At 42.4% G+C, this 26,711-nt stretch overlaps 1 protein-coding gene across 1 annotated transcript in view; it reads right to left on the bottom strand.

The window, feature by feature from the left end:
• Nucleotides 1–26,711, bottom strand: part of LOC117386889 (disintegrin and metalloproteinase domain-containing protein 12-like) — a 160,547-nt gene that overhangs the window by 14,689 nt on the left and 119,147 nt on the right. Inside the window, exons 12-19 of the mRNA XM_055229843.1 lie at nt 18,465–18,642; nt 13,782–13,871; nt 11,783–11,978; nt 11,094–11,202; nt 10,173–10,371; nt 6,412–6,489; nt 2,878–2,986; nt 1,818–1,953 (exon numbers count right to left, since the gene is read on the bottom strand). Of these exons, the coding sequence (XP_055085818.1) occupies nt 1,818–1,953; nt 2,878–2,986; nt 6,412–6,489; nt 10,173–10,371; nt 11,094–11,202; nt 11,783–11,978; nt 13,782–13,871; nt 18,465–18,642 (1,095 nt within the window). The remainder of the gene's footprint in view (nt 1–1,817; nt 1,954–2,877; nt 2,987–6,411; nt 6,490–10,172; nt 10,372–11,093; nt 11,203–11,782; nt 11,979–13,781; nt 13,872–18,464; nt 18,643–26,711) is intronic.

The raw sequence follows: 26,711 nt of genomic DNA, 5'->3' as shown, positions 1-26,711 counted from the left end.
TAATATTCTACAGGATTACTATCAAACCGTCATGGAGACAAACAGCTAGTGCCACAGCTCAATTTACATGTCTGATCTGTGGAGAGGCGAGCCTGTAAGTGTGGTTATTTTTCAAGGTATTTTATTCATTGCAACAAACTCCTCTAACTGGATAAATGCAAGATAAATCAGTTTATTACTGTACAGTTCTAGACAACGAAAGAACATCACCATGGAGACAAGCAGGTAGTGGACCATGCACCAGAAATGTAACACAGTGCATCTTTAAGTCCATGCATTAGTAGTAATAACACCGTCTCTATATGAGCTATGGAGGACATTTTAATTTCTGTTTTTGCTGGCTCCTCTATAGAATACATTTATAGATTTTATATTTCTCTGCTAAGAAAAAAAATTAAAAATGAAGGTACATGATTGATTGCGTTTAGAGGGAAAAAAAATCCTAATTATATTCATTCATTATGGCACTTAGCCTGTAATGCATATGCTAATGGCTAAATGACACAGAGTACAGTGAGAATGAGCTGCGCCTGTGAGCGAATCAAACGCACCCACTCAGCAGCTGTCACCGGGATTCATTTAGACACGAAAGAGACAGTAACCATAGACTGTATAAAGAAGAGGAGAAAGTGAGTGTGTCGTCACCCACAGCGTTCGGCTCCAGTCAAATGAAGCTCATCGAGGCTAGAAGTTATAAGGGCCAATCTGGAGACGTGTTTTATATTTGGAATTCCGACCGCGAATATCATAGCAACCAAAGAGCCAATCCGGAGTGAGGCTGTTGAAGGTAATGCCCGCTTTGTGCTAAACCAGCAGTGTGGACCCTGTCAACCAAACCTGTTGCTAACGCTAGTGGGAGCGACCTCGAGGAAAGAAGGTGCCTGATTAGTTTTCTTATTAATGTAGTGAAATAAAAACCCAGGATCATGTAGAGCGGGTTAATACGAACATTTTAAGACCAAAATGAAGAGTCTGACAGCAGCAGTTACAGAGAGAGGGACCACAGTTTTTCAATAGAAAGTAAATTGGAGACAGAGTCGATAGAGCCGGAAGTGCAACCATGATCACTGTCTATTTGGAACATGACAGCTAGCAGGTTAGCTACATCCATTTATACATACAGTCTATAAGAGTAACTGTCACATTGTTTTGCTCATAATTAATATTCTAGTTATTTATGTTTTGTCAAATTTTATCCTGTAGAAGAAGAACAGATTTAGAGTTTAGTGTTTATCCACTGATCTGAAGGTTGGGGGTTCAAATCCCGCTCTTGTCAGATCCAGGTCCCACAGATGATGAATGCTGCCATTGTGTCCTTGACTACAACAGTTGCAGAAGGCCAAACCAATCGCTTATTTCAAAAGGTCTAAAACTACTGCTGGGTTGGCTAAAGTTAGATTGTGTAACTTTTCTAGCGGTTGTGGTGGTCTATTGTTTCCATAGGTATTTGATTGATTTGCCTGGAATGTTACACAATATGGCATTAAACGTGTGTCAAGCAGGTGATGCCAACAAGGGTGGTCAGGTCAGATCTGTGGAGAGGTTTCTTCCGTTTGTCAAAAAAAATAAAATAAAAAAGTATAAGCGATTAAATGCAAAAGAAACTGTTTTAATGCCATACTGCGGAACATTCTAGGTAAAGCAATAACATTTCCATGGAATATAATATTTACATAATGTGCCAATAAGGATAAACATTAAAACAATAAAAAAAAAAAATCTGTAGTAAAATGAACTAGTTATGCTGTATTGATTATTTTTTCGAGATTTATAGGTAGATTTTTTTTGTTTAATTTTTTTGTTTTTTTTTAACGCACCTGAGCTTCTCCAGAGGACCCTTGTTCTTGGTGAACATCAGCCCCAACAGAGACCTCCTCTTCAGGCAGAAAACCAGAACAGCGCCCAGGACGGAGAGGAGGGTGATCAGGACGCCCGCCAATAGACTGCCATGTCCTGAACACAACGAGAGAGAGAGAGACGGGACACGATCAGGAACAAAAATATTATAGAACACAACGAGAGAGGCTCAGGTTTCTCTCTCTTCACTTTTTTATCCTGGAAGCGTTCACGAGCAAACACAGATACGTCCATTTTGAAAAACTGCCCATTGTTGTTTTCTTCTTGGTCCCATCTTCTACAGACAGTATCGATGACAAGAAGGGAAAATGATTCAATTTTGATGGCAGTAAAATATATTTGGCTTTTTGAAATATTATCAGGGCCGTCAACAGGGGGAGACAAAGGGGTCGGTTGTCCCGGGCCCCAGGGTCTTAAAGGGCCCATGTTACACTATTCTCTGATCTGTGTTAATGTTGTTTCCTCATCACAAACAGACCTGGAGTTGTGTTTTGTTTCATTCACACATGTTTAACACAAACCCTGCATATTCAGGCTGGGTTCTTCTCTCAAACTGAAAACACTCTGTTCCACCTTGTGATGTCATCATGTGGTAATACAGGAAGTACTACAGTGTGTTTTTAAACTCCACACACCTTCACTAGAATCATTTGGATGATTTCAGCCCTGGAATTGCAAATCTCTACTGAACTAAAGGTAAAAGGAGCTGTTCACTTGAAAACTACCACTTCATGACATCACAAGGTAGAACAGAGCATTTTGAGCTTTGGAGATGTAGACAGACTAATAATAAAGAGTTACTTAAACATGTGAGTGAAACAAAACACAACTCCAGGTGTGTTTTTGAGGAGGTAACAGCATTAGAACATGACTTAAAGCTACAAGAGTCAGTTTCGTATAATATCGGACCTTCAAATAGCAGAATACCACAGCTCAAAGTTGAAAATACACAGTTTCTCAGCCTGCATACCGCTTACAGTAGAAGCAGTAATGGTAGCAGTAGTATAAATATTGAGTTACCTGCTAATCTGATGGGCCCACTGTCCACACTGCCTCCAAACCCCGTCTTATCACAGAAGGGAGGGGCCCAGTGCGCCTCACAGTGGCAGTTCTTGTTATTGTTGCAAACCTAAAACAGAACATTCATTATTATCTCTCCAACTATAATGAAATAAAACCCAGATGGAAACTTTAACACTTTAAACACTGTAAATAAGGATTTAATAAGGATATGATGTATAAGGCTGTTAGGACTCGCTGATATTTGACCATTTTGACATTTTAAAATTCCCAAAATGAAGCAAGGTTATATAAGAGTAAACAAACAAACAAACATATATGAATCTAAAACACAATAGAACTTATGATTATTATGTAAACTCAATTATTATGAGCGACGGTGGCTCAGTTGGTAGAGCATTTGTCCACTGATGTGAAGGTTATCAGTTTGAATCCCGCTCATCATTGGTTGAGCGATCAGATCCAATGACACACAGGTTGGCGGTGCGATTCTAGCTCCCACACGAATGCTGTTGTTGTTTCCTTGGGCAAGACACTTAACCCACCTCGCCCCCAGTGTCTGCGTACGCCGGGGTATGAATGGGCGAGTGGTTCCATGTCTTTAGCCTTATTGTTCTAGTATTTCTATGTTTTTATTACATGTTGAATCTATTGGCGCGATACTGACTTGTCAAGATCCCAGTTTGTCCTTTTGTTTCCGTGCTGTCTTTCCCCCTCCCTTCTGCGTCGTTGTCTGGAGCTGGGCGGAGGCTCTGGCACCACCCACTACACACCTGCAGCCCATGAACAATCAAGCACCTGCCCCTCGGAGCACAAAGGGACTGAGGACCCTACAAACTCCGCCAGATCGTCCGTGTATCCTCCGTGGTACATTTTCGCTCGGCTCAGTCTAGTTTTTGTGACTATGTTCTCAGTACTCAGCTAGTTTTTCCCGTTTTTCGCCAGATCCCGCTCCTTGAAAATGCCCTGCACCTCCGCCTCCGACCCAGCTCTCCACAACCGGTACGAACACCTCAGCCTCCGACCCAACTCTGTCAAACTTTTACCCCATGTTTGAATCTTTGATCCCCCAGACGTTATGACACTGACTTATAAAATAAATCCCATGGCTATAATCGGTATTAACACAGATCACTTTTAGATATGTAATTACAAGCAAAACACCAGAACTCAAGCCAAAACAGCCCCCCTAAAAATCGCTCTCGTCAGCTCAAATAAACAGAAACACTCAAAATACTTTTCCTTGTTTGACCAATAGCCCATAATCCACTCATAATCACTCCAGCCTGGCAAACACAGCAGAAGTAGAAGCTAGGCTAACGAACGAGCACGCACTTAGCTTAATAAACGCATACAAAAACAACTGATCGCATAATTGCTAAGCTAATTTCCTCCCACATTAAGTCAACAGACCCAGCCGCTGCCAGATGCTACACTTCAGGACGCCACGCACCCAAGACCAGCTCCACATGGGCACACGGCTTTGTTTGAATTACTAAGAACTACACAAGTTTTATTTCTTTTGTTGCTTGGAGACATTTTAAAGGGTTTTGTTTTTTATATCTTGCAGAGAAGGAAGAATAAAAGTGGAGTTTCCAGTAGTGTAATAGGGAACAGGTGAGGGAGGTTTGCTAATGCTACATCTTGATCTGATTGTTGGGAGTGTTTGAGAAATGCTTTTAGGAACTGGGTTATGTGAAGCGTGAATGTAGAGTTTATGAAGCCGAGCGGTTCTGTTTCACTGGCAACTGTTGACAATATGTTTAGTCTGCACATATGCTCGAACTAATCAAAACTACAATTTAAAGGGACCGGATGGAACTTTCTCAGATGGCGTGTCAACTGTGTGATTGGAGATGTTGACAGAGTAAGGTCTGTTTTTGAGGAGGAAACAGCATTAGAACATGGATTAAAGCTATTAGAGTCCAATTTCTAGACTTTCACAAACGAGTTCTTCTCTCAAACTGAAAACACTCTGTTCCACCTTGTGATGTCATCATGTGGTAATACAGAAAGTGCTTCACTGTGTTTTTAAACTCCACACACCTTCACTAGAATCATTTGGATGATTTCAGACCTGGAATTCCCAATTTCTACTGAACTAAAGGTAAAAAAGGAGCTGTTAACTTGAAAACTACCACTTCATGACATCACAAGGTGGAACAGAGCATTTTGAGCTTTGGAGATATAGACAGACTAATAATAAAGTGTCACTCAAACGTGTGAATGAAACAAAACACAACTAAAGGTATGTTTTTGAGGAGATAACGGCATTAGAACAATAAAAAAGCAAATAAAGCCTTTTCATTGGGGTTGTTTATCGCCCTGAAAAATATAGAATATCGTGTGTCCTTATTGTGCTCGCATCTCCACAAATCTGGCTCTTATTGTAACTCCTGCTTGTTTCCATGGAAATGTTGTTCCTTGGGCTATAATGTTCCACAGTATTGCATAAAGCATATTTATCTTCATAAAAAAGTATGGCTTTAACTCTAAGCCAAATAAGAGCACTTAGCAACGCTGTCAATCAAACTGGTTGCTAACGCTAGCGGGAGTGTTCATATCTTTATTTACAGACACAATAGTGAAATAAAAACCCCAGGATCACGTGGAGCAGATTAATACAAACATTTTAAGATGAAAATGACGAGTCTGACAGCAGCAGTTACAGAGAGAGGGGCCACAGTTTTTCAATAGAAAGTGAATTGGAACCAAAGTCGATGGAGCCGGAAGATCGCCCATGATGTCTATGGTAAGGGCCTAAGTAAATAAAAACAAAAATACAAGACAATATACTTTTATTTTTTCGGTTAAAGAGTTCCATACTATGTCTTTAAGTCCCATTTGTCAGGAGATTGTGACATTAGTTTGGTGAAACAGCTTCAAATCCGTTGTAAATCATATCAAAGCCACACAGAACGCCACTCTGTTCCATGGATAACTCACATCAGAACAGACCACACATATGGAGCCGACTCTTGACATTTGAGAGAAAAATCCAATCTTTCGGCTCGAGCTCTGTGCGTCGGCTCTGGACCTGCCTCTGATGTGGCCTTTGGAGATTTAAAGTGGGATTTCAGGACAAGGACAACCGCGAGTGACAGTGATGAATGGTGTTTAAGGCGGGACTTAAATGAAAGCGTTACAGCTAATTGGTCGATCCACGCGGAGGCCTGGGTGATTGATAGCTGGAGAGTGTGATGGCGTCCCAGCAGGTGGACAGGAAGGTGGATGTGTTTGCACCAAAATGAGGTAAATGGTGAGAAAGTTAAAGGGCTTTTGATGGGAAGTAAACAACAACAGCTGGACCAAATACAACCATAAATATTAGTTTTTTTTATTACACTATTCTCTGATCTCGGTTCTGATGTTGTTTCCTCGTCACAAACAGACCTGGAGTTGTGTTTTGTCAATATAGATATACAGTATTCCAGGGAAAGAAATGGCATCTCCTTCAAACGGGTAACAGCCCCTGTACTAGAAACGTTCCGTAGTGCATCTTTAAAAGTAAAAGAATGGATCTGTAGGACTCACCCCTCGCCCGCTGCACTTGGAGGCGCACTGGTGAACGCCAAACACACTCACGTTTTGGCACTGGCGATTCAGACACATCTATAAGGAAAAAAGTAGATACAAAAAGATAAAATGACAATAGTGTTTTATAGAAGTAAACATGCAAATATTAATAAAAAGTCTGACTACATACATGTACAGAGGTCTGAAGTTACTTGAGTACGATACTTTCTTTACAATAAATTATATGGCACAAGTATGTTTAAAATCTCAAATATTTAACAAAGCGTCCAAACCAGGTAAATACTGAAATTAATCTACTTTTGAACTCTTTTCCATTCATCAACCTATGGCACCAATCTGATATTAAAGTGAGACTGAACACCTAAACTCCGCCCACAACCTCATTTCAAATAAACTGGGTGGAGCCTGGAGGACTAAAGAAAAGAGTGAGGGAGGAGGAGGGGTGGGGTCTGGACATATAAAGGTCTAACAGGTATCCACACTTCTAACTCCGCCCCTGCCGCCAGGTGATTGTAATCAAAAACACCTGGCTGTAATCAGGGCAGTCATGTGCGATGTTACATAGTACTTGGATCTGTAGTTTACCTAGTTTGTACAAGAGTTGCCAAAAATTGACTAAGAGAACTAGGAACGCTACTCAAATCCTATGCACACAGTTAAGTAGCTAAAAGCATTTAGTCCAACTTTAAAATGATTTCAACTAAGCTCTGGTCACGTTTGTCTTGGTTTAGTCCTGGTGTAGACCTGGTTTAGTCTTGTTCTAGTCCTGGTGTAGACTTGGTTTGGTCTTGTTCTAGTCCTGGTGTAGACCTGGTTTAGTCTTGTTCTAGTTCTGGTGTAGACTTGGTTTGGTCCCGTTCATAGACTGTATAAAGAAGTGTGACGTCACCCACAGCGTTCAGCTCCAGTCAAATGAAGCTCATCGATGCTAGCAGTTATAGCGGCTAATCTGGAGTTCAATTCCATATTTTGACTTCCAACTGTGAGGATCATAGCAACCAAAGAGCCAATCCGGAGCAAGGCTGATGAAGGTAAACACCCCTTCCTGCCCATATTTCTGGTTTAGCAGGGAGCAGGCAGTTAGCAACTCTATCAATCAAACCTGTTGCTAATGCTAGCGGGAGTGACCTTGGGGTAAGTAGTCGCTTGATTTGTCTGATATCAGTGTTTATATCTTGATTTAGGGACACAAAAGTGAAATAAAAACCCTAGGATCATGTAGAGCGGGTTAATACGAACATTTAAAGACCAAAAATGACGAGTCTGACAGCAGCAGTTACAGAGAGAGGGGCCACAGTTTTTCAATAGAAAGTGAATTGGTGCCAGAGCCGATGGAGCCAAAACGCGCTCATGCTCACTTTTTGTTTGGATCGTGGCGGCTAGCAGGTTAGCTACGTCCATTTATATAGACAGTCTATGCTCTTGCTCTAGTCCTGGTTTAGTAGTAAATTCGATTTTTAACAGGGCAAACTTTAGCGTTGGAGACACTAATAAAAGTTGACACAAAAACATTCTCTGCAGACTAAAAAACACGCCTAAACGATGCAGAGCGTGAGAGAATGAACTCGTTGGAATGAACTTTAAAATACACCCAAAAATATGTTTCCAAACGTGTCAGCGCTCATCACAGTTTCCATTCATCTTCTGCATCTGCTGGTTTATTTTATTCTCACTTGGTTTATGCAATTTTACAATGGCAGCATAGGTGATGTAGACCCATAAATCTTTGGCATTTTAACTATTTATCTAAAAGTGGAAACAGGAAGGAAGACAATTACACGAGGTTCATAAAATTAAACTTTAGAGCCACTTAGACACAGATCTGCTTAAGTCAGGGTTCAAATGTCAAGGAAATTGTCAAGTTTGTATGGAAGATTTTAATGGTCCTAAATGATACTATATTTACATTTAAAGGTTCAATATTACATTAAAACTGACTCTTGCAGCTTTAAGTGATGTTCTAATGCTGTTACTGCCTCAAAAACACACCTGGAGTTGTGTTTTGTCTCCAAAGCTCAAAATGCTCTGTTCCACCTTGTGATGTCATGAAGTGGTAGTTTTCAAGTTAACAGCTCTTTTTTACCTTTAGTTCAGAGATTGTAGAGATTGGTAATTCCAGGGCTGAAATGATCCAAATGATTCTAGTGAAGGTGTGTGGAGTTTAAAAACACAGTGGAGCACTTCCTGTGTTACCACATGATGACATCACAAGGTGGAACAGAGTGTTTTCTGTTTGAGAGAAGAGCTCAGAGTAGTGTAATATGGGCCCTTTAAGAAGAGCGTCCTAGTCCTCAGTTACATACTTGAATAACTAGCATCCAAAGTGGTATTCCAGCATCATAATTTTACTTCTACTGACCTGAGTAAAAGTTTTATTGAAGTAATATTACTCTTAATCAAGACAAAGTTCTGGTTAGTCAAAAAACTTTATGTCGACGATATTTAATCATTTTAACTTTGTGTTTTTGCACCACTCGCAATGACTCTCAGAAACTCTCAGAGACCAGAGCGGAGGTGATCTGCCATGACGGTAATGCTAACAACAACTAGCAGGCTAACACGCACTTCCTGATTATCTGACAATAAAACGGTTTATAATTAGATGCAGACAACAGGTTTCATTTTGATCTCAAGAAAAAAGGACATAGATTGGTTAAGTCCAGGTTTGATTTAGTTCTGGTTTTAGATCTTGGTTTGGTCCTGGTTTAGTCCTGGTTTGGTCTTGGTTTGATCCTGGTGTGGTCTTGGTTTGGTCCTGGTTTGGTCCTGGTGTGGTCTTGGTTTGGTCCTCGTTTGGTCCTTGTTTAGTCCTGGTTTGGTCCTGGTTTGGTCCTTTTTAGGCCTGGTTTGGTCCTTGTTTAGTCCTGGTTTGGTCCTGGTTTGGTCCTTTTTAGGCCTGGTTTGGTCCTGCTTTGGTCCTTGTTTAGTCCTGCTTTGGTCTTGGTTTGGTCCTGGTTTGGTCCTGGTTTGGTCTTGATTTAGCCCTGTTCTAGTCCTGGTTTGGTCCTTGTTTAGTCCTGGTTTGGTCCTTGTTTAGTCCTGGTTTGGTCCTGGTTTGGTCCTTTTTAGGCCTGGTTTGGTCCTGGTTTGGTCCTTTTTAGGCCTGGTTTGGTCCTGGTTTGGTCCTTGTTTAGTCCTGCTTTGGTCCTGGTTTTGTCCTGGTTTTGTCCTGGTTTGGTCTTGATTTAGCCCTGTTCTAGTCCTGGTTTGGTCCTTGTTTAGTCCTGGTTTGGTCCTTGTTTAGTCCTGGTTTGGTCCTGGTTTGGTCCTTTTTAGGCCTGGTTTGGTCCTGGTTTGGTCCTTTTTAGGCCTGGTTTGGTCCTGGTTTGGTCCTTGTTTAGTCCTGGTTTGGTCCTGGTTTGGTCCTGGTTTGGTCCTTTTTAGGCCTGGTTTGGTCCTTGTTTAGTCCTGCTTTGGTCCTGGTTTTGTCCTGGTTTTGTCCTGGTTTGGTCTTGATTTAGCCCTGTTCTAGTCCTGGTCTGGTCTAAGTTTAGTTCTTGGTTAAGTTCCAGGTTAATTATCCTGCCTGTGCAAACTGCATTGGAGTTTCATAATAATAGTAGTAGCACACAACTATAGAATAACATGAAAGAAGCTACTATTTTGTGTTAAAACTCTATTCTATCGTCTAAAAAAAACATTTTATTTTTATTTTTTATTATTGTACTTTTGAAACAGGGATTGCCTTTGAGCTGCTTTTGTGTATTGTGAAAGATGAGTTTGAATTTCCAGAGCGTTTTGTTGGACTGACGCCTCACCCTCCCGTCTCCACACTTGGTCCCGGTCAGCACCAGTCCCGGGTCGGGCATGTCGTCTCCTAGATACACATGAGTCCCTCTGCACAGGATCCGACCCCCCTCCTGCTGGGGGATGTTCGTCTCTATGGAAACAGCGTTTGTGCCGATGACGGGACGGTTGGCTCCGCCCTGACACTGGATCTTACCACATTTAGCATCACTGAGGACAGAGGAAACAGGAGAATAATTATAGTGAGAGTTCTTTATGTAAACGGCTGAAAGAGAAAGGGTAAAAATGGAGTAAAACGCTACTAACTTTACACAGCAGCAGTTTATTTAATCATGTTTTATTCTATCTGTTTCATTTAGTCGTGTTGTGTCCAGTTAACGACCTGTCTCTGTCCACTGTTGTGTTTACGACTCTCGCAATGCATTGTGGGCTATTTTGTCCGCTCTAAAGACCACTGATGTCCACTACTTTTCAAGGTGCATTGTAGGAAATTTTGAGTGCACTATTTTTTCACCAACTAGGCATTCGGACACCACTAAAAATGGCGTGACCCCTAAATAGTGCCCCCTGTAGGAAGAGTGTGGACATTCAGACACAGCCCATGTTTATTTTGGGAGGAAAACTTGAAATTGAAGCTGATTCTGGTAAAATGTTGGAATTAAGACGAACAGTTTTGCAGAAGAACACTCAAAGTCTAATTAATGCACATCAGCTGCAAGTTTTGAACCATGATTTGCAAAATAAATAGGGCAAATAAATAAATACACATAATATAAAAGTGCACTATGTATGTTTCCATGTCAGTTGATGTCAGCAGGTTTTCAATGCAAAGTGAGTTGGAGTCGCTCACTTCCTGTTTGAAACGTGGCGGCTAGCAGGTTAGCTATGTCCGTTTATACATACAGTCTCTGGTTCTGATTTCCTGGTCTTACCGTGGCTCACATTTGGCGAACAGTCCCTTGTTGTCTTTGCCGCAGTTGCCGTAGGGGTCTCCTGCAGAGTTCACTCTCTCAAAGCAGATGCCTGGAGCTGGTTTGGCCCCTGTCACAAACACATTAAGGTCATACGAGAGCTGCACACCCTTATACAAGTGTAATAATAATAATAATAATAATAAAAATAATAATAATGGTTGACATGGGCAGAACAACATCATATAATAAATTTGTTCTCCTGGCGGCCATTTTGGAGGCTCTGGTTTGAACCGGCAGGAAGAAGTCACAGAAATCTGCTGTTGTTTAGCTACAGACTAGTCTCATATTCGCTCCTCTAAAAGTCTTGGTAAACTTTAAAGCAAAACTACGTAACTTTTCTGAAGAAGGTTACGTCACCTCCTTGTCTCCATAGAGATGTTCCACAATATGACATGAAACACCAGGATGAGTTATAAGTCAGATCTTTGAAGAGGCAAATCCGCTCATAGTAACAATGGTTTTGTACCTGTTTTTCAAGGTATTTATTTAGAAAACAAACAAAAACACCTCAAACGAATAGATGCAAGATAGAAATGTGTAATGCCACACTGTGGAAAAGACTGGAAGAAACATTACATAATGCATCTTTAAAATTAATTTTGTTTGTGTGTTTTCATCATAAGTAGAGCCGTTTTTCTGTCTCTGACCTTGTCCCCAGAGCGTGATGCACTGCTGCTCGTGGGTTTGGCAGATGCCGTTGTAGCAGTACCCGTCCACTAGGAGGCAGGCGTGTCCGTCGTGGAGGTAGACATTGGCTGGACAGTGGGGGCTCGTCCCAGTGCAGAACTCAGGCAGGTCACAGGAGTTACTAGACTCTCTGCAGGGCGTGCCGGCCGGCTTCAGCTGTGAACATAGATATTTAGACCAGGCTTAAAGGACCGAAATTTGAGCTAAAATGTAAAGCTGGCCAGTCAAAAGTGTGATTGGAAAAAACACAACCAAACTAATTAAAGGCGCTGTACCTGATTTTTACTGTCAGAACCACAGACTGTATGAAGAAGTGGACTAAGTGAGTGTGACGTCACCCACAATGAAGTCAAATGAAGCTCATCGAGGCTAGAGCAGTTATAGCGGACACTTTGGAGCGGAAGTACATATTTGGAATTCTGACCGTGAGTATCATAGCAACTAAAGAGCCAATCGGGAGCGAGGTTGTTGAAGTTAAGGCCCCTTCCGGTCTGCACCTCTGGTTTAGCAGGGAGAAAGTGCTTAGCAACGCTGTCAATCAAACCTGTTGCTAAGGCTAGCGGGAGTGACCTCGGGAAAGAAGGGGCCTGATTTGTCTGTTATTAATGTTCATATCTTGATTTACAGACAAAATAGTGAAATAAAAACCCCAGGATCATGTAGAGCGGATTAATACAAATATTTTAAGACCAAAATGACGAATAAAGCAAACAACAACTAGCATGCTAATCACTCACTCACTGATTATCGGACAATAAAACACTTTATAGCCAGATGCAGACAGGACAGTTTTGACCTCTTACAGTAAATCTGAACTGGGGCTAGACACATTTAACTCAAATACATGGTGAAAAAAATATGGTAGAGGCTTTAATTAAATAATCTATGACTTTTTGAACTAAAATCTCTGTATTTTTTCCCTGGTTAACGTTTGACAGTTTAAATAAATGGTCCATGATTTTAAGTGACCAAAGTCATGTAGATTTGAAGATTATTTTCCATAACGGAGCTGTCCTGTAATAACATTAAATGGTTTTGATTTGTCTAGACTAGGATCAAACAGGGATTCGGTTTAGAAGATGATTAACACGAGCCAAACCACAACTTAAGAACATGGACATAAACCAGGAATGAACATTACAGGTTATATTTCAGTGCCATTTGGATGAGAAATGTTCTATTCTGCTTCTCCATTTCTTGTGAAGAGTTTTTTTTTATTAGCTTTTTTTTTCTGTAAGCTCCCCCGTGCTTGAAAATAGTTTAGTTCAAAATTTTTACTTTTTTCTTTTTTTAATAAACCAAAATGGGATGGGACAAAAGAATATGGTGTAGTGATGAACTGTACTTTTAATGGACTGTAATAATGCTAGTTTCGTGCGTGTGCAGAAATGTAATAGTGCATGAGAACAAGGGAAAGATATTATATTTGAGCTGAAAGGAGTGTGTCTGTATAATATTTGTTCTTTCTTTCCGATAAAAGAAGAAAACTAAGAGAAATTGTTCTATTCTAACCATAGACTGTATAAAGAACTGACTAAGACTAAGTGAGTGATCTGGAGCGGAATTCCATATTTGGAATTCTGACTGTGAGTATCATAGCAACCAAAGAGCCAATCCGGAGTGAGGCTGTTGAAGGTAACACCTCTTTCCGCCCCCTGCCCTTACTACTTGTTTAGCAGGGAGTGGGCGCTTAGCAACGCTGTCAATCAAACCTGTTGCTAAGGCTGACAGGAGCGACCTCAGGGAAATAAAGTGTCCGATTTGACTGTTATTAATGTTCTTGACTAAAATGACGAGCCTGACAGCAGCAGTTACAGAAAGAGGTGCCAGATTTTGATGGAGCCCCATGCTCACTTCCTATTTGTAACGCGGCGGCTAGCAGGTTAGCTATGTCCATTTATATATACAGTCTATGGAAAAGACTCAAAATGTTAATGGTAATATCAGGTAAGTGTTTACCTGGCAGTCGTGGCAGCACTGTCCGTGGGCGCACACGGCCTCCCCTTTAAGAGTACAGGTGGTGGCGTTACAGCACGGGTTCAAACACTCCTGCAACAGAGGAAACACAAGAGGAAAGACCAAATGAGCGACAGATAAACCCAACACAGAGGAGACCGGTGTTATCAGAGAGAACAGGGACCAAAGGAAACATGGGGTTAATCCTGGTTTAGTCCTGATGTAGATCTGGTGTCACTCCAGGTTTAGTCCCAGTTTTGAGGTTGTGTTAGTGTAAGTAACTAAAGACTAAACTAGTGACATGTGCCACTGAGCACAGTCCATTGAGTTCATGTTTAGGCCCTGGGACTTGGTAACAAGACATATAAAAAAAAAAGCTCCATTCATAAGTACATTTACTATTTCTACAAACTAAAAATTCACAAACTAGAAACTTGCTCCGGCCGCAGAACTAAAACATGCTGAAAACCTCCACTGACCTGATAATGTTAGCATGACTCAACTATGGACTGTACTGTCTCTGTGTGATCTCTGAGCTGCAGCTCAGAGCACCTTTAAGTCTCCCTCTCTCTGTGTCTCTCTCCCTCTCTCTGATCCCTCCATTATTTCAGACCACACTGGGGTAGATGGTCAGAGAATCCTAAGGCCTACTTTTCTCCCCTCCCTCTCTCTCTCTCTCTCTCTCATTCCCTTTTTCTCTCTCTTATCAATTCATTACTTGAGACCATACCAAAGTAGATGGAGGGAGCACCCTTGGGTCCACCTCTTTTTGTCTATCTCTCACTCTCTGTCTCTGTCTTTCTGTCTCAATTCCCTCTCTCTCTCCCCTCTCTTATCCCTCCATTATTTGCGACCACACTGGAGTAGATGGGTCCACCTTTCTCCGTCTCTTTCTCTGTCTCCATTCCCTCTCTCCCTCTCTCTCTCTCATCCCTGCATTATTTAAGACCACGCTGGAATAGATGGACAGAGCTCACTGTGACGTACGCACTTCCTTCTCCAGTTTCATTTTCTTAATCGTGACACTCGTAGGATTCAGCAGCGTCGCGTGGTCGTTTTGGGAGCCTGATTTTGTTATTAATGTTCATATCTTGATTTACAGACACAATAGTGAAATAAAAACCTCAGGATCATGTAGAGCAGGTTAATATGAACATTTTAAGACCAAAATGACGAGTCTGACAGCAGCAGTTACAGAGAGAGGGGCCACAGTTTTTCAATAGAAAGTGAACTGGAGCCAGAATCGACAGAACTGGAAGCACACTCATGATCACTTCCTGTTTGGAACACAGCCGCTAGCAGGTTAGCTTTGCGATATGAGATAGACACATTTAACATCATACTGGGAAACATTCAGGAAAATAATACCATCTCTTTGGAAACAAGCAGGTGACAGGCCACCTACCAGAAAGTTCCATTGTTTGGCTTTAAACCAATGACTCACTTAAAAAACTTTCTCAAGCATTTTATTCATGCTCTAAAAACTCGTTGGCTTTAATTGCAATCTCAATAACCAAACAAACAAAACCAGCTCCCATTTTCTCTCATACTTTGTTGCATAATTTACCTCAGAAATGTCCCAGAATGCAATGTTTTCATATTTGATAACCTCACCGTGAGCCAGAGCGCCCGTCCTCCACCATAGCTGTGACAAACGGGTTTTAAAGTGAAAGCATCGCGCTCAGACGCAGGTGGATTTGAATAATTCACTGGAGACAACATTGTGAAGCTGTCAGCAGACGGCGCCGCTCGGAGAGTTGTATTACCACCAACACATTAGCGCGCGGATATTTGCATTTGCCTGTATTTCTAAGCTTGTTTAGCAGAAAAACGCATTGGATTATGGGAGCTTGGTGGGCTACGATTTGGGGATGACAGTGGAACTATTTTATTTAGGGCTTGTGCTGCTGTCGTGTTTCAGGAAATAAACGGGAAGAAAACAGGAAACGACAAACTGAAGCAGATTTGTCAGTTTTACATGTGTCGTTTTGACTCATGTCTCTGCTGAAAATTGAATTTGCAAAACAGCTCATGCCAAATCATAAACCAATTTTAGTTTGCCTAAGCAGAATTTGATCCCAGTAAAAAGCAGTTTTACATTTAAATCGACCCAAGTTTCAAAAATGTCCTCAAAAGTCAAAAGTTCTTAGATCCTTTTCAAACACCTTTAAGTGTTATTCAGTCAGTGCTGGTTGTGTAATAAAGACCCCAAGACTCTTTAAACTGTATAATTCCTATATTCCACACTGGCAGATGATGAGCTACTTCAGAAGCCACAGCTGTCCTGGGGTAGACTGACAAAAGCGAGGCTGCCAATCTGTGCCATCGGCCTCTCAAGACCACCACTGATGACTGGCTTTGTTCACACGCACCAAAATCTGTTTACAATCGGATTTCTGGACTTTTAAGATTATATAAGTGACATGTAAACTGCAGAACATGATGTGAGTGTAAGAAATCATTCACACAAATAGACCTGGAGTTGTGTTTTGTTTTATTATTCACACATGTTTGAGTAACACTTTATTATTATTTATGGGTTTAATCACATGATGTTGGTTTTATGCTGCAAAATGCCTTGAAATCTTACTGTGTGTAGGCTCGCCTCTCCATAGAGCTGACCTGTAACTCCGCCTGAGTCAAAGCTATGTTATAATGCTGTTACCTCCTCAAAAACAGACCTAGAGTTTTGTGTATTTTGTTCCATTCGCACATGTTTAACACACAAATCCTGCATATTTTAGGCTGAGCTCTTCTCTCAAACAGTAAACACTCTGTTCCACCTTGTGATGTCATCATGTGGTAAAACAGGAAGTGCTCCACTGTGTTTTTAAACTCCACACACCTTCACTAGAATCATTTGGATCATTTCAGACCTGGAATTTGCAGCTCTCTACTGAACTAAAGGTAAAAAGGAGCTTGAAAACTACCACTTCATGACATCACAAGGTGGAACAGAGCATTTTGAGCTTTGGAGATGACAAAGTGTTACTCAAACATGTGTGAATGAAACAAAACACAACTCCAGGTCTGGTTTTGAGGAGGTAACAACATTATAACATGACTTAAAGCTACAAGAGTCAATTCTGTGTAATACAGGAGCTTTAATAGAAACACTGAGTCGTTCTGGTGCAGCTGCTCAAGGTGTAACATTCCCGTATAAATTTTCCACTTATTCTGATTGCCAATTCCAGGATTATTTCTTCCCTAAATCACTTCATTTGATTCCATGATTGCTTCTTTTAAAAAACTCAGAAAACCCTCCAAGCCACACGAGCGTCGCCCCCTTCAGGTCGTCTGTCCCATTACCCTCCGGGACCCTCTCCTGGCCCTGGTTAACCCCTGCATATTGCTTCATATCGCTTCAAACTGCAGCCTTCTGGACACAAATCAACCGTTTCACTGCAAAAAGTACTATGTAGGTAGGTAAGTTTTAATGACTTGAATGATATTGTTACACAAAATGGACACTTGAGTAGGGAACGATAAACAATAATATCGTTTATGACTTGTGATAATTGTTCGTGGGACATTTTATATAATCATGATAATTGCAAAATAAAGATAATCACCATTATATCTCCAGAATGTGCACAAAAAGCTGCTTATCCACAGGGGAGTCGACGAGGGAGACAAAGGAGTCTGTTGTCCCGGGCCCCAAGGTCTTAGGGGGCCCAGAATTGTGATGCTTCTTGACCCGGGCCCCCAAATTTCGATGTACAAAAACATGATACAAAACTGTACGCTACAACTTCACAAATCTGATGTGATGTGCAGTAGTTTCATTAGGGTAACGCATGTCAATTGTGATGGAATAGCGCTCCGAAGGGTGAGGGACTTTTGACTCGAAAATGAAAGTGAAACTAATATATTAATACCCCATAGAAGTCAAATACCCCCTCTTTAATACCCCATACAAGTAAAATATCCCTTCTTTAATACCCCAGAGAAGTAAATTACCCCCTCTTTAATACCCCACAGAAGTAAAATACAATTCACTTTAATACCCCATAGAAGTAAAATACCCCCTCTTTAATACCTCATAGACATGTAATACCCCTCTTTACTGCCACCCCGTGTTGCTCTGACCTCTGTTTCGCCGCAGTCACACTCCTCTCCCTGCTCCACGTAGCCATACCCCCTCTTTAATACCCTACAATCATGTAATACCCCCTATTTAACACCCTACAATCATGTAATACCCCATCTTTAATACCCTACAATCATGTAATACCCCCTATTTAATACCCTACAATCATGTAATACCCCCTCTTTAACACCCTACAATCATGTAATACCCCCTATTTAATACCCTACAATCATGTAATACCCCCTATTTAATACCCTACAATCATGTAATACCCCCTATTTAATACCCTACAATCATGTAATACCCCCTCTTTAACACCCTACAATCATGTAATACCCCCTATTTAATACCCTACAATCATGTAATACCCCATCTTTAATACCCCACAGACATGTAATACCCCTCTTTACTACCCCTCTTTGTTGCTCTGACCTCTGTTTCACCGCAGTCACACTCCTCGCCCTCCTCCACATAGCCATACCCCATCTTTAATACCCTACAATCATGTAATACCCCATCTTTAATACCCTACAATCATGTAATACCCCGTCTTTAATACCCCACAGACATGTAGTACCCCTCTTTGTTGCTCTGACCTCTGGCTCGCCGCAGTCACACTCCTCGCCCTCCTCCACGTAGCCGTTGCCGCACTTCTGCCCCCCGTAGAGGACCTTGATTTCGGGCATGTTGAAGAGGCACATGCCCACGCCCTTCTCCAGGCTGGCAGACAGGTCCTTTTTACTGCAGCTGCTGAACACTGTGGGGAACGGGTATCTGGAACACACACATGACAACATGAGCTGGAAATACTTCACACAAATAATACAAGGTCAAACTTTGGAGATGCTCAGTTTGGTACATGCAGTTACTATGGCGATAATACGGGTTTGAAGCTGGACTATGTATTTTCTGGTCTGGGGTCCACTACTTGCTTGTCTATGGAAATGTCATGGACGATCAACTGTATAAAGAAGTGGACTAAGTGAATGTGAAACAAAAATATAAAATCCCCAAATGAAAATAGTTTGACGTTGATGTGAACTGCAACTGTGCTCCCAACATGGCTCCACTCCTCTATGATGCAGTCACCGCTAATTGTCGCTAATCACAGAGTCAATTAGCCACAAGAGCAGAGCAGCCCCTTCAGAGCACTCCATATCCACCCCACACTCACTGCCTGAACCAGAGGAAAGTGGCGTCTCATAACATGTACTTTACACCGAGCTGAGAGGAAAGAGCTGAATGTGATTGTAAACGTCGCTGTAGGGGGCGCTACTTTGATGTTTTTGTATAATTTGCATATAGACTTCACGTGGCTTTAAAAGGGCTAATTTCGTGCTAACTATAGTGTAGTATTGGTACATTACTCAAATTTCAAACTTGATTTCAATACTAAGGAATAGGCTCGATACCCGATACCGATTCTGATCCTACGATGGTAAAAAAAAAAAAAATCACTCTTTCTTTTCTTTTCAAAATTAAAGCTCCTGTATGACACAAAATGGACTCTCTTTAAGAGCTTTAAGTCATGTTCTAATGCTCTTACCTCCTTAAAAACAGACCTGGAGTTGTGTTTTGTTTCATTCACACATGTTTGAGTAACACTTTATTATTAGTCTGTCTACATCTCCAAAGCTGAAAACACTCTGTTCCACCTTGTGATGTCGCGAAGTGGTAGTTTTCAAGTTAACAGCTCCTTTTACCTTTAGTTCAGTAGAGATTAGTAACAATTCCAGGGCTGAAATCACACAAATGATTCTAGTGAAGGTGTGTGGAGTTTAAAAACACAGTGGAGCACTTCCTGTATTACCACTTGATGACATCACAAGGTGGAAGAGATTGTTTTCAGTTTGAGAGAAGAACTCAGCCTAAATATGCAGGGTTTGTGTGTTACAGAACAGAGATCATAGGATGGTAATAGGAGGTATAGTGGGAGAGAAGGGAGGTAAAACAATGGGGAGAAAGAGAGGGGAGGGAGGAAGAGGAGGAAGAGAGGGAAGATGAGGAGAGGGGAAGGAAAGAAAGAGGGTAAAGGAATGTAGGGAGAGAAAAGAGAGAGAGAGGAAGGCAAAGGACAGAGAACAGTGCTCAGTGGTGCAGTAGGTTCCATAGTGGTCCATGTGTGTGTACTAGTCTATGTGTCTTATATTTGTGAAAGATACAGCTCAACATCATTATAAACATATTCAGGAACCTTTTATTGGCTCCATCGACTCCAATTCACTTTCTATTGAAAAACTGCGGCCCCTCTCTCTGTAACTGCTGCTGTCAGACTCGTCATTTTGGTGTTAAAATGTTCATTTTAAACTGTTTTTATTTCACTATTGTGTCTGTAAATCAAGATATAAACATTAATAACAGACAAATCAAGCCCCTTCTTTCCTCGAGGATGCTCAGTTAGCGTTAGCAACAGGAGGAAAGGGGCGTTACCTTCAACAGCCTTACTCTAGCTTGGCTCTTTGGTTGCTATGATACTCGTGGTCGCACTCACTTAGTCCACTTTACACAGTCTGTGGTCCATACATTACTATAATTACTGTGACTGTCTACATGCCTTTTTTTTTTTACAAAACCGTTTCCTCTTCACAAAATATAAAGCAAATATATTTTTTGGCGGCTCGTGTGCTTCTTCTGTGTAAACATCTCAAACCCAGGGCCCTGTGTTTGGATGAACCGCAGCCTCAGATCTGCTCTGGTTTCACACGTCAGACTGAACCAGAGCTGTGACCTCATTTTACTCCAGCGCCTTTGATTCTCGTCACATGTGGAAGTTCTACTCCAGTTCTCCATCCCCCTCAACCCCCAACCCACCCCTCCGTCTGTACCGTGACTACATCCAGAGGTTGAGTTGGGTGAAAGCTCATGGAGAGAATTTGTAATGAAATAAAAACAGGAAAAAAAACTAATACCTGTTATAATTGTGCACTATTTTTGTACCTTTTTGCAGCTCCTAAGAGACAAACGCCACACTGACCCATTTGCATAAGACTCTAGACAAACTTTCCGTTACTCAGTACAAGACGTCAATGTCGATCCATCGATGAGCTGTTGCGATTTTAAAATGATGGTGACTGCAAATATTTAGGGAATGGAACGTTCTCTATAAACAACGAAATTGTCTGTTATAAGAAAGAAAAAGTACAATTCAATTCCACAACTGGACAAAAGTTTTCATCCAAGCCGCTGAAGCTAACGCAACTATTGTTTACGGTTTGTGTTTGTAAGCTAGGTCTAGGTGTGTTAGTGTCAATGTAGCTGGCTCCTTCCTTTAGATTACATGTGTCAAACTCAAGGCCCACGGGTCGAATCTGGCCCTCCACATCATTTTATGTGGCCCTCGACAGGGTAAATTAAAAGGTAGGATGGTCTAAAAATGTCATTTTATCAGGAGATATGCAGTTACACAAACATATTTATACATCTAGGCAAATGCATATGCAATATTTGTAAGTTGAATAAGTAATAAATAGAGAAACAGTTAATTAACAAGTTTAAAAAGTAGTTAGATTTATTGTACATCTGGCCCTTTGAAGGCAGCCATTTTGCTGACGTGGCCCTCGGTGAAAATGTGTTTGACATAACTGCTTTAGATCATAAACTGTATATGTAAATTAACATAGCTAACCTGCTAGCCGCCACATTCCAAACAGGAAGTGAGTATGGACATGCTTCTGGCTTCAATTCACTTTCTATTGAAAAACTGTGGTCCCTCTCTCTGTAACTGCTGCTGTCAGACTTGTTATTTTGGTCTTAAAATGTTGGTGTTAACCCGCTCTACATGATCCTGGGGTTTTTATTTTGCTATTGTGTCTGTAAATCAAGATATGAACATTAATAACAGACCAATCACCTGCCTTCTTTCCCTGAGGTCACTCCTGCTATTGCTGTCAATCAAACTTGTTGCTAACCGCTTTCCTTCAACAGCCTCGCTCTGGATTGGCTCTTTGATGGCTATGGTACTCGCTTGGATGGGCAGCCAAACGTCTTCACTCTAAAAGTTTTTGTCCATTTACAGACTTAATCTTTTCTTTTACTACGGATCAGACCTGGACGATTGAGGGATTACAGACATCTTATAGGAAAAACAAACCGAACAAAAAACAAAAAGCCTCTGCCATATTCTTTTGCCATAAGGAAAAAAAAAAACACCAGACGAGTTTTGAGTCTGACAAAAAAAGCAGATATCAGCCAAAAGCAGCTTAATATGATGATGATGTCATACTCCCAGACGGGGCAACAGTTAGTTTTTCTTGTTGATTACATTGTACTTTCCTATGAAATATCCAAACGTTAAATCAGACCTGCTCTACAAACTGGACTTTTCAGAGTTTTTAACCATGTTCTAGTCGTTTCTTCTCATTGAGCCTCTGAAGTTGTATTTGGAGTGATTCATGTTTGACTTTAATCTTTAATTTCTTATTTTCAAGACGCCATTTTGTCGATCTACCCCCGTTTTCACCTCCACCTGGACACGCCCACTGTGCGTACGCACAGTGGGCGTGTACCCCGTAGGGAGAGGAGAGGGAGAGGAAAAGGAGAGGAGAGGGAGACGAAAGGGAGAGGAGGGAGAGGTAAAACAACAGATAAAACACATCAAATATGATCAAATAACGGTTGGAAATCCCACAGTCTTTGAACTACACACAGGCCCAAAGAACTGAGGGAGGGAGAGGAGGGAGAGACAAGAGGGAGAGAAGAGAGAGAACAGAGGGAGAGGAGAGGGAAGAGAGGGAGGAGAAGGAGAGGGAGGCGAGGGAGAGGAGGGAGAGGACAGGGAGAGAAGAGGGAGAGGACAGGGAGACAAAAGGGAGAGGAGAGGGAGAGAAGGGTGAGGAGAGGGAGAGAAGGGTGAGGAGAGGGAGAGAAGGGTGAGGAGAGGGAGAGAAGGGCGAGGAGGGAGGGTAGAAGGAGACGAAAGGGGGAGGAGAGGGATGAAGAGAGGGAGAGGAGAGGAAGAGATGAGGGAGAGGAGGGAGAGGAGAGGGAAAGGGAGAGGCATCAAGACACCATTTTGCTGATCTACCCCCGTTTTCACCTCCACCTGTACACGCCCACTGTGACGTACGCACTTCCTTCTCCAGTTTTACTTTCTTGTACTCATCCATAGGGGGCGCCAACAGCATGCGGCGCTTTGTTGTGATGACGTTTACGGCGACGTCAGCTCCCATTGGACACCACAGTTTTCTAGAACGGAAGTCAGCGGATTTGTTTCTTTAATTAAGTTGTTTTAGATGAATATTGTGATTTAAAATGTGTAAATTATAGTAAATTTAAACTATAAAGACACAAGAACAATAGGACTGGATCCGATCAGACCTATAAGAGACTGGACCCTGGAACTTGCATCTGTATTTGCGCAATATTCATTTTATCTGCCTCCATCTGTATTAAATATTACCATCGACTGCTATGATGTCATCCGAAACCCACCAATCGAGTTCTTCCTGATCTGGATTACATCATTCCAAAGAAATGCCGTGTTCTACCCTCCGTAAAAGACCTCCTCTGTCTCCAGCTGTCTTTTATGAGATCCGGCTTAGGAATAATTAGACTCCGTGTGACCCATGTGGAAGTCTGGAGAAAAGGGGGCGGGGTCAGTGGTGTGTGGGGGGGCGGAGTCGGCGGGGAAAGATGAGGCACAAGGGATGGCATTTAGCGGCGGAGCATCGTTGGGTGAGTGAGGCTGTGCCAGGCCTGCTTTGGTTCAGACAGTGGCACTATGGGAGCACATCTGGGCCTCATCGGGACGCTCCAAACACAGACAAGTGCTGATCTCAGGGGAATTTAACCCTCAACCACAACACTCGAGTCCCGGGATGACTCGATGACTCTGTGACCTCTGGGTTCAGGCTCATTGGATGGTTTAAAAAGGCATTAGGATGAATGGGGAGACGGACTGGAAAATCGGAATGCTGGTTTGGAAAAATGGTGGAGTCATATTTGATGAATAACAGAACAGATGTATGGATTTGGTTTAAAAATCTAATATATTACTTTATTTAATACAAGGAATGGTAGTAGTAGCAGTAGTAGTAGCAGCAGTAGTAGGAGTAATAGGAGTAGTAAGAGTAGCGGTAGTAGTAGTAGTAGTCGTATCGGGAGGAGTAATAGTAACAGCAGTAGTAGTAGTAGCAGCAGTAGCAGTAGGAGTAATAGGAGTAGTAAGAGTAGCGGTAGTAGTAGTAGTAGTCATATCGGGAGGAGTAATAGTAACAGCAGTAGTAGTAGTAGCAGCAGTAGCAGTAGGAGTAATAGGAGTAGTAAGAGTAGCGGTAGTAGTAGTAGTAGTCGTATCGGGAGGAGTAATAGTAACAGCAGTAGTAGTAGTAGCAGCAGTAGCAGTAGTAGTAGTAGTAGTAGTAGTAGTAGCAGCAATAGGAGGGGAAGTAATAGTTATAGTAGTAGTAGTAGTAGTAGTGGCAGTAGGTAGTAGCATTAGTAGTAGGAGAAGTAATATTTACAGTAGTAGTAGAAGCAGCAGCAGTGGTGGTGGTAGTAGTAGTAGCAGTAGTAGCTGTAGTAGGTGTAGTAGTATCAGGAGGAGTAATAGTAACAGCAGTAGCAGCAGCAGTAGTAGTAGTAGTAATAATAGTAGTATAATAGCAGCACTAGGAGGAGAAGTAATAGTTATAGTAGTAGTAGAAGTAGTAGTTGTAGTAATAGTAGTAGTAGTGGTAGTAATAGCAGGAGGAGGAGTAATAGTAATAGCAGTAGTAGTAGTAGTAGTAGTGGCAGTTGAAGTACTTGAAAATATAGATGATAAACAATAATACTGAAACCAATTTATGTAGAATTATCCTCAAACACTATTCTATAAAATGGGTATAAAACAGCAGAATGAAATACTTAAGTACTTTGCTTGTAAGTATTTAAGTATTTAACCCTCTTGAGCTTATACTGCAGAAAAATACCAATACAAGTTCATCACTACTGCAAAGACAAAGTGCCCATGATAAACAGTGACCCCAAAAATGATTGTGACGGGCCTAGTGGAAGTAGTATTTGTAGTAGTAGTGGTAGAGGTAGGTTAGTAACAGTAGTAGTAGCAGTAAAAGCAGTAGTAGTAGGAGGAGTAATGGTAGCATTACTTGTAGTAGCAGTAGGTATATTTTGGAAGAATAGCAGTTTACTTGCAGTGTACTACCATTTGTACAATATTATGAAGCAGAACTTACACATATATTTACTAGTACTACAGTCAGCCATAGTAGTTACAGTAGCAGAGATATGAAAAGTAAGTTAGTAGCAGTAGTAGAAGTAGGTCAAAGAACAAATACTAGTACATATTTGACAGTAGTTGTGTTAGAAGTAGCGTGTACTCAGAGCGTTCAGCAGAGCATAGATTAAACACGTCTATAGGGACGTCCCTGATGATCCCGGGTCTATTATCCCCCGTGATCTGAACCAAAGCATCACAACGGACTGAAATACTGCAGACTTTGAAGTACTCACAGGACTAAAGAGGAGAGGAGGGAGAGGAGGAGAGGAGGGGGAGAGGAGGGAGAGGAGGGAGAGGAGGAGAGGAGGGAGAGGAGGGGGAGAGGAGGGAGAGGAGGAGAGGAGGGGGAGAGGAGGGAGAGGAGGAAGAGGAGGAGAGGAGGGAGAGAGGAGGGGAGAGGAGGGAGAGGAGGAGAGGAGGGGGAGAGGAGGGGGAGAGGAGGGAGAGGAGGAGAGGAGAGGAGGGAGAGGAGGAGAGGAGGGGGAGAGGAGAGAGAGAGGAGGGAGAGGAGGAGAGGAGGGGGAGAGGAGGGGAGAGGAGGGAGAGGAGAGAGAGAGGAGGGAGAGGAGGAGAGGAGGGAAGGGAGAGGAGGGGGAGGGGAGAGAGAGAGGAGGGTAGAGGAGGAGAGGAGGGAGAGGAGGGGGAGAGGAGAGGAGAGGAGGGGAGAGGAGGAGAGGAGGAGAGGAGGAGAGGGGGAGAGGAGGGAGAGGAGGAGAGGAGGGGGAGAGGAGAGGAGGGAGAGAGGAGGGAGAGGAGGGGAGGGAGAGGAGGAGAGGGAGAGGGAGAGGAGGGAGAGGAGGAGAGGGAGAGGAGGGCGAGGAGGGAGAGGAGAGGAGGGAGAGGAGAGGAGGGAGAGGAGGAGAGGGAGAGGAGGAGAGGGAGAGGAGGGAGAGGAGGGAGAGGAGAGGAAAACGAAAGGAAGAGGAGAGGAGGGAGAGGAGAGGAGAGGGAGGAGAGGAAAACGAAAGGGATGAGGAGGGAGAGGAGAGGAGAGGAGAGGGAGAGAAGAGGAAGAGAAGGAAGATGAAAGGAAGAGAAAAATTAGACAAAAGGGAGGGAGACGAAAGAGCGAGATGAGGGAGACAAAGGAGAGTCGTGGGAGATGAGAGGGAGAGGAGAGAGAGACAAGCGGGAGAGAAGAGGGAGACAAAAGAGAGAGGAGAGGGAAGAGAGGAAAGGAAAGAGAGGGGAGGGAGAGGAGAGAGAGAGGAGAGCGAGGAGAGGGAGAGGAGAGGGAGAGGAGGGAGATGAAAGGGAGAGGAGAGGGAACAGAGGGAGAAGAAGGAGAGGGAGGCGAGGGAGAGGAGGGAGAGGAGAGCGAGAGACAAGAGGGAGAGAAGAGGGAGACGAAAGGGAGAGGAGAGGGAACAGAGGGAGAAGAAGGAGAGGGAAGCGAGGGAGAGGATGGAGAGGAGAGCGAGAGGAGGGAGTGGAGAAAGGGAGATGAAAGGGAGAGGACAGGGAGAGAAGAGGGAAAGGAGGGAGAGGTAAAACAACAGATAAAACACATCAAATATGATCAAATAATACAAATGGTTGGAAATCCCACAGTCTTTGAACTACACACAGGCCCAAAGAACTGAGGGAGGGAGAGGAGGGAGAGACAAGAGGGAGAGGAGAGAGA

The sequence above is a fragment of the Periophthalmus magnuspinnatus genome, chromosome 19, assembly GCF_009829125.3.
Source record: "Periophthalmus magnuspinnatus isolate fPerMag1 chromosome 19, fPerMag1.2.pri, whole genome shotgun sequence".
In the NCBI taxonomy this organism is placed as follows: domain Eukaryota; kingdom Metazoa; phylum Chordata; class Actinopteri; order Gobiiformes; family Gobiidae; genus Periophthalmus; species Periophthalmus magnuspinnatus.
This window is presented reverse-complemented; position numbering and strand designations above follow the sequence as displayed.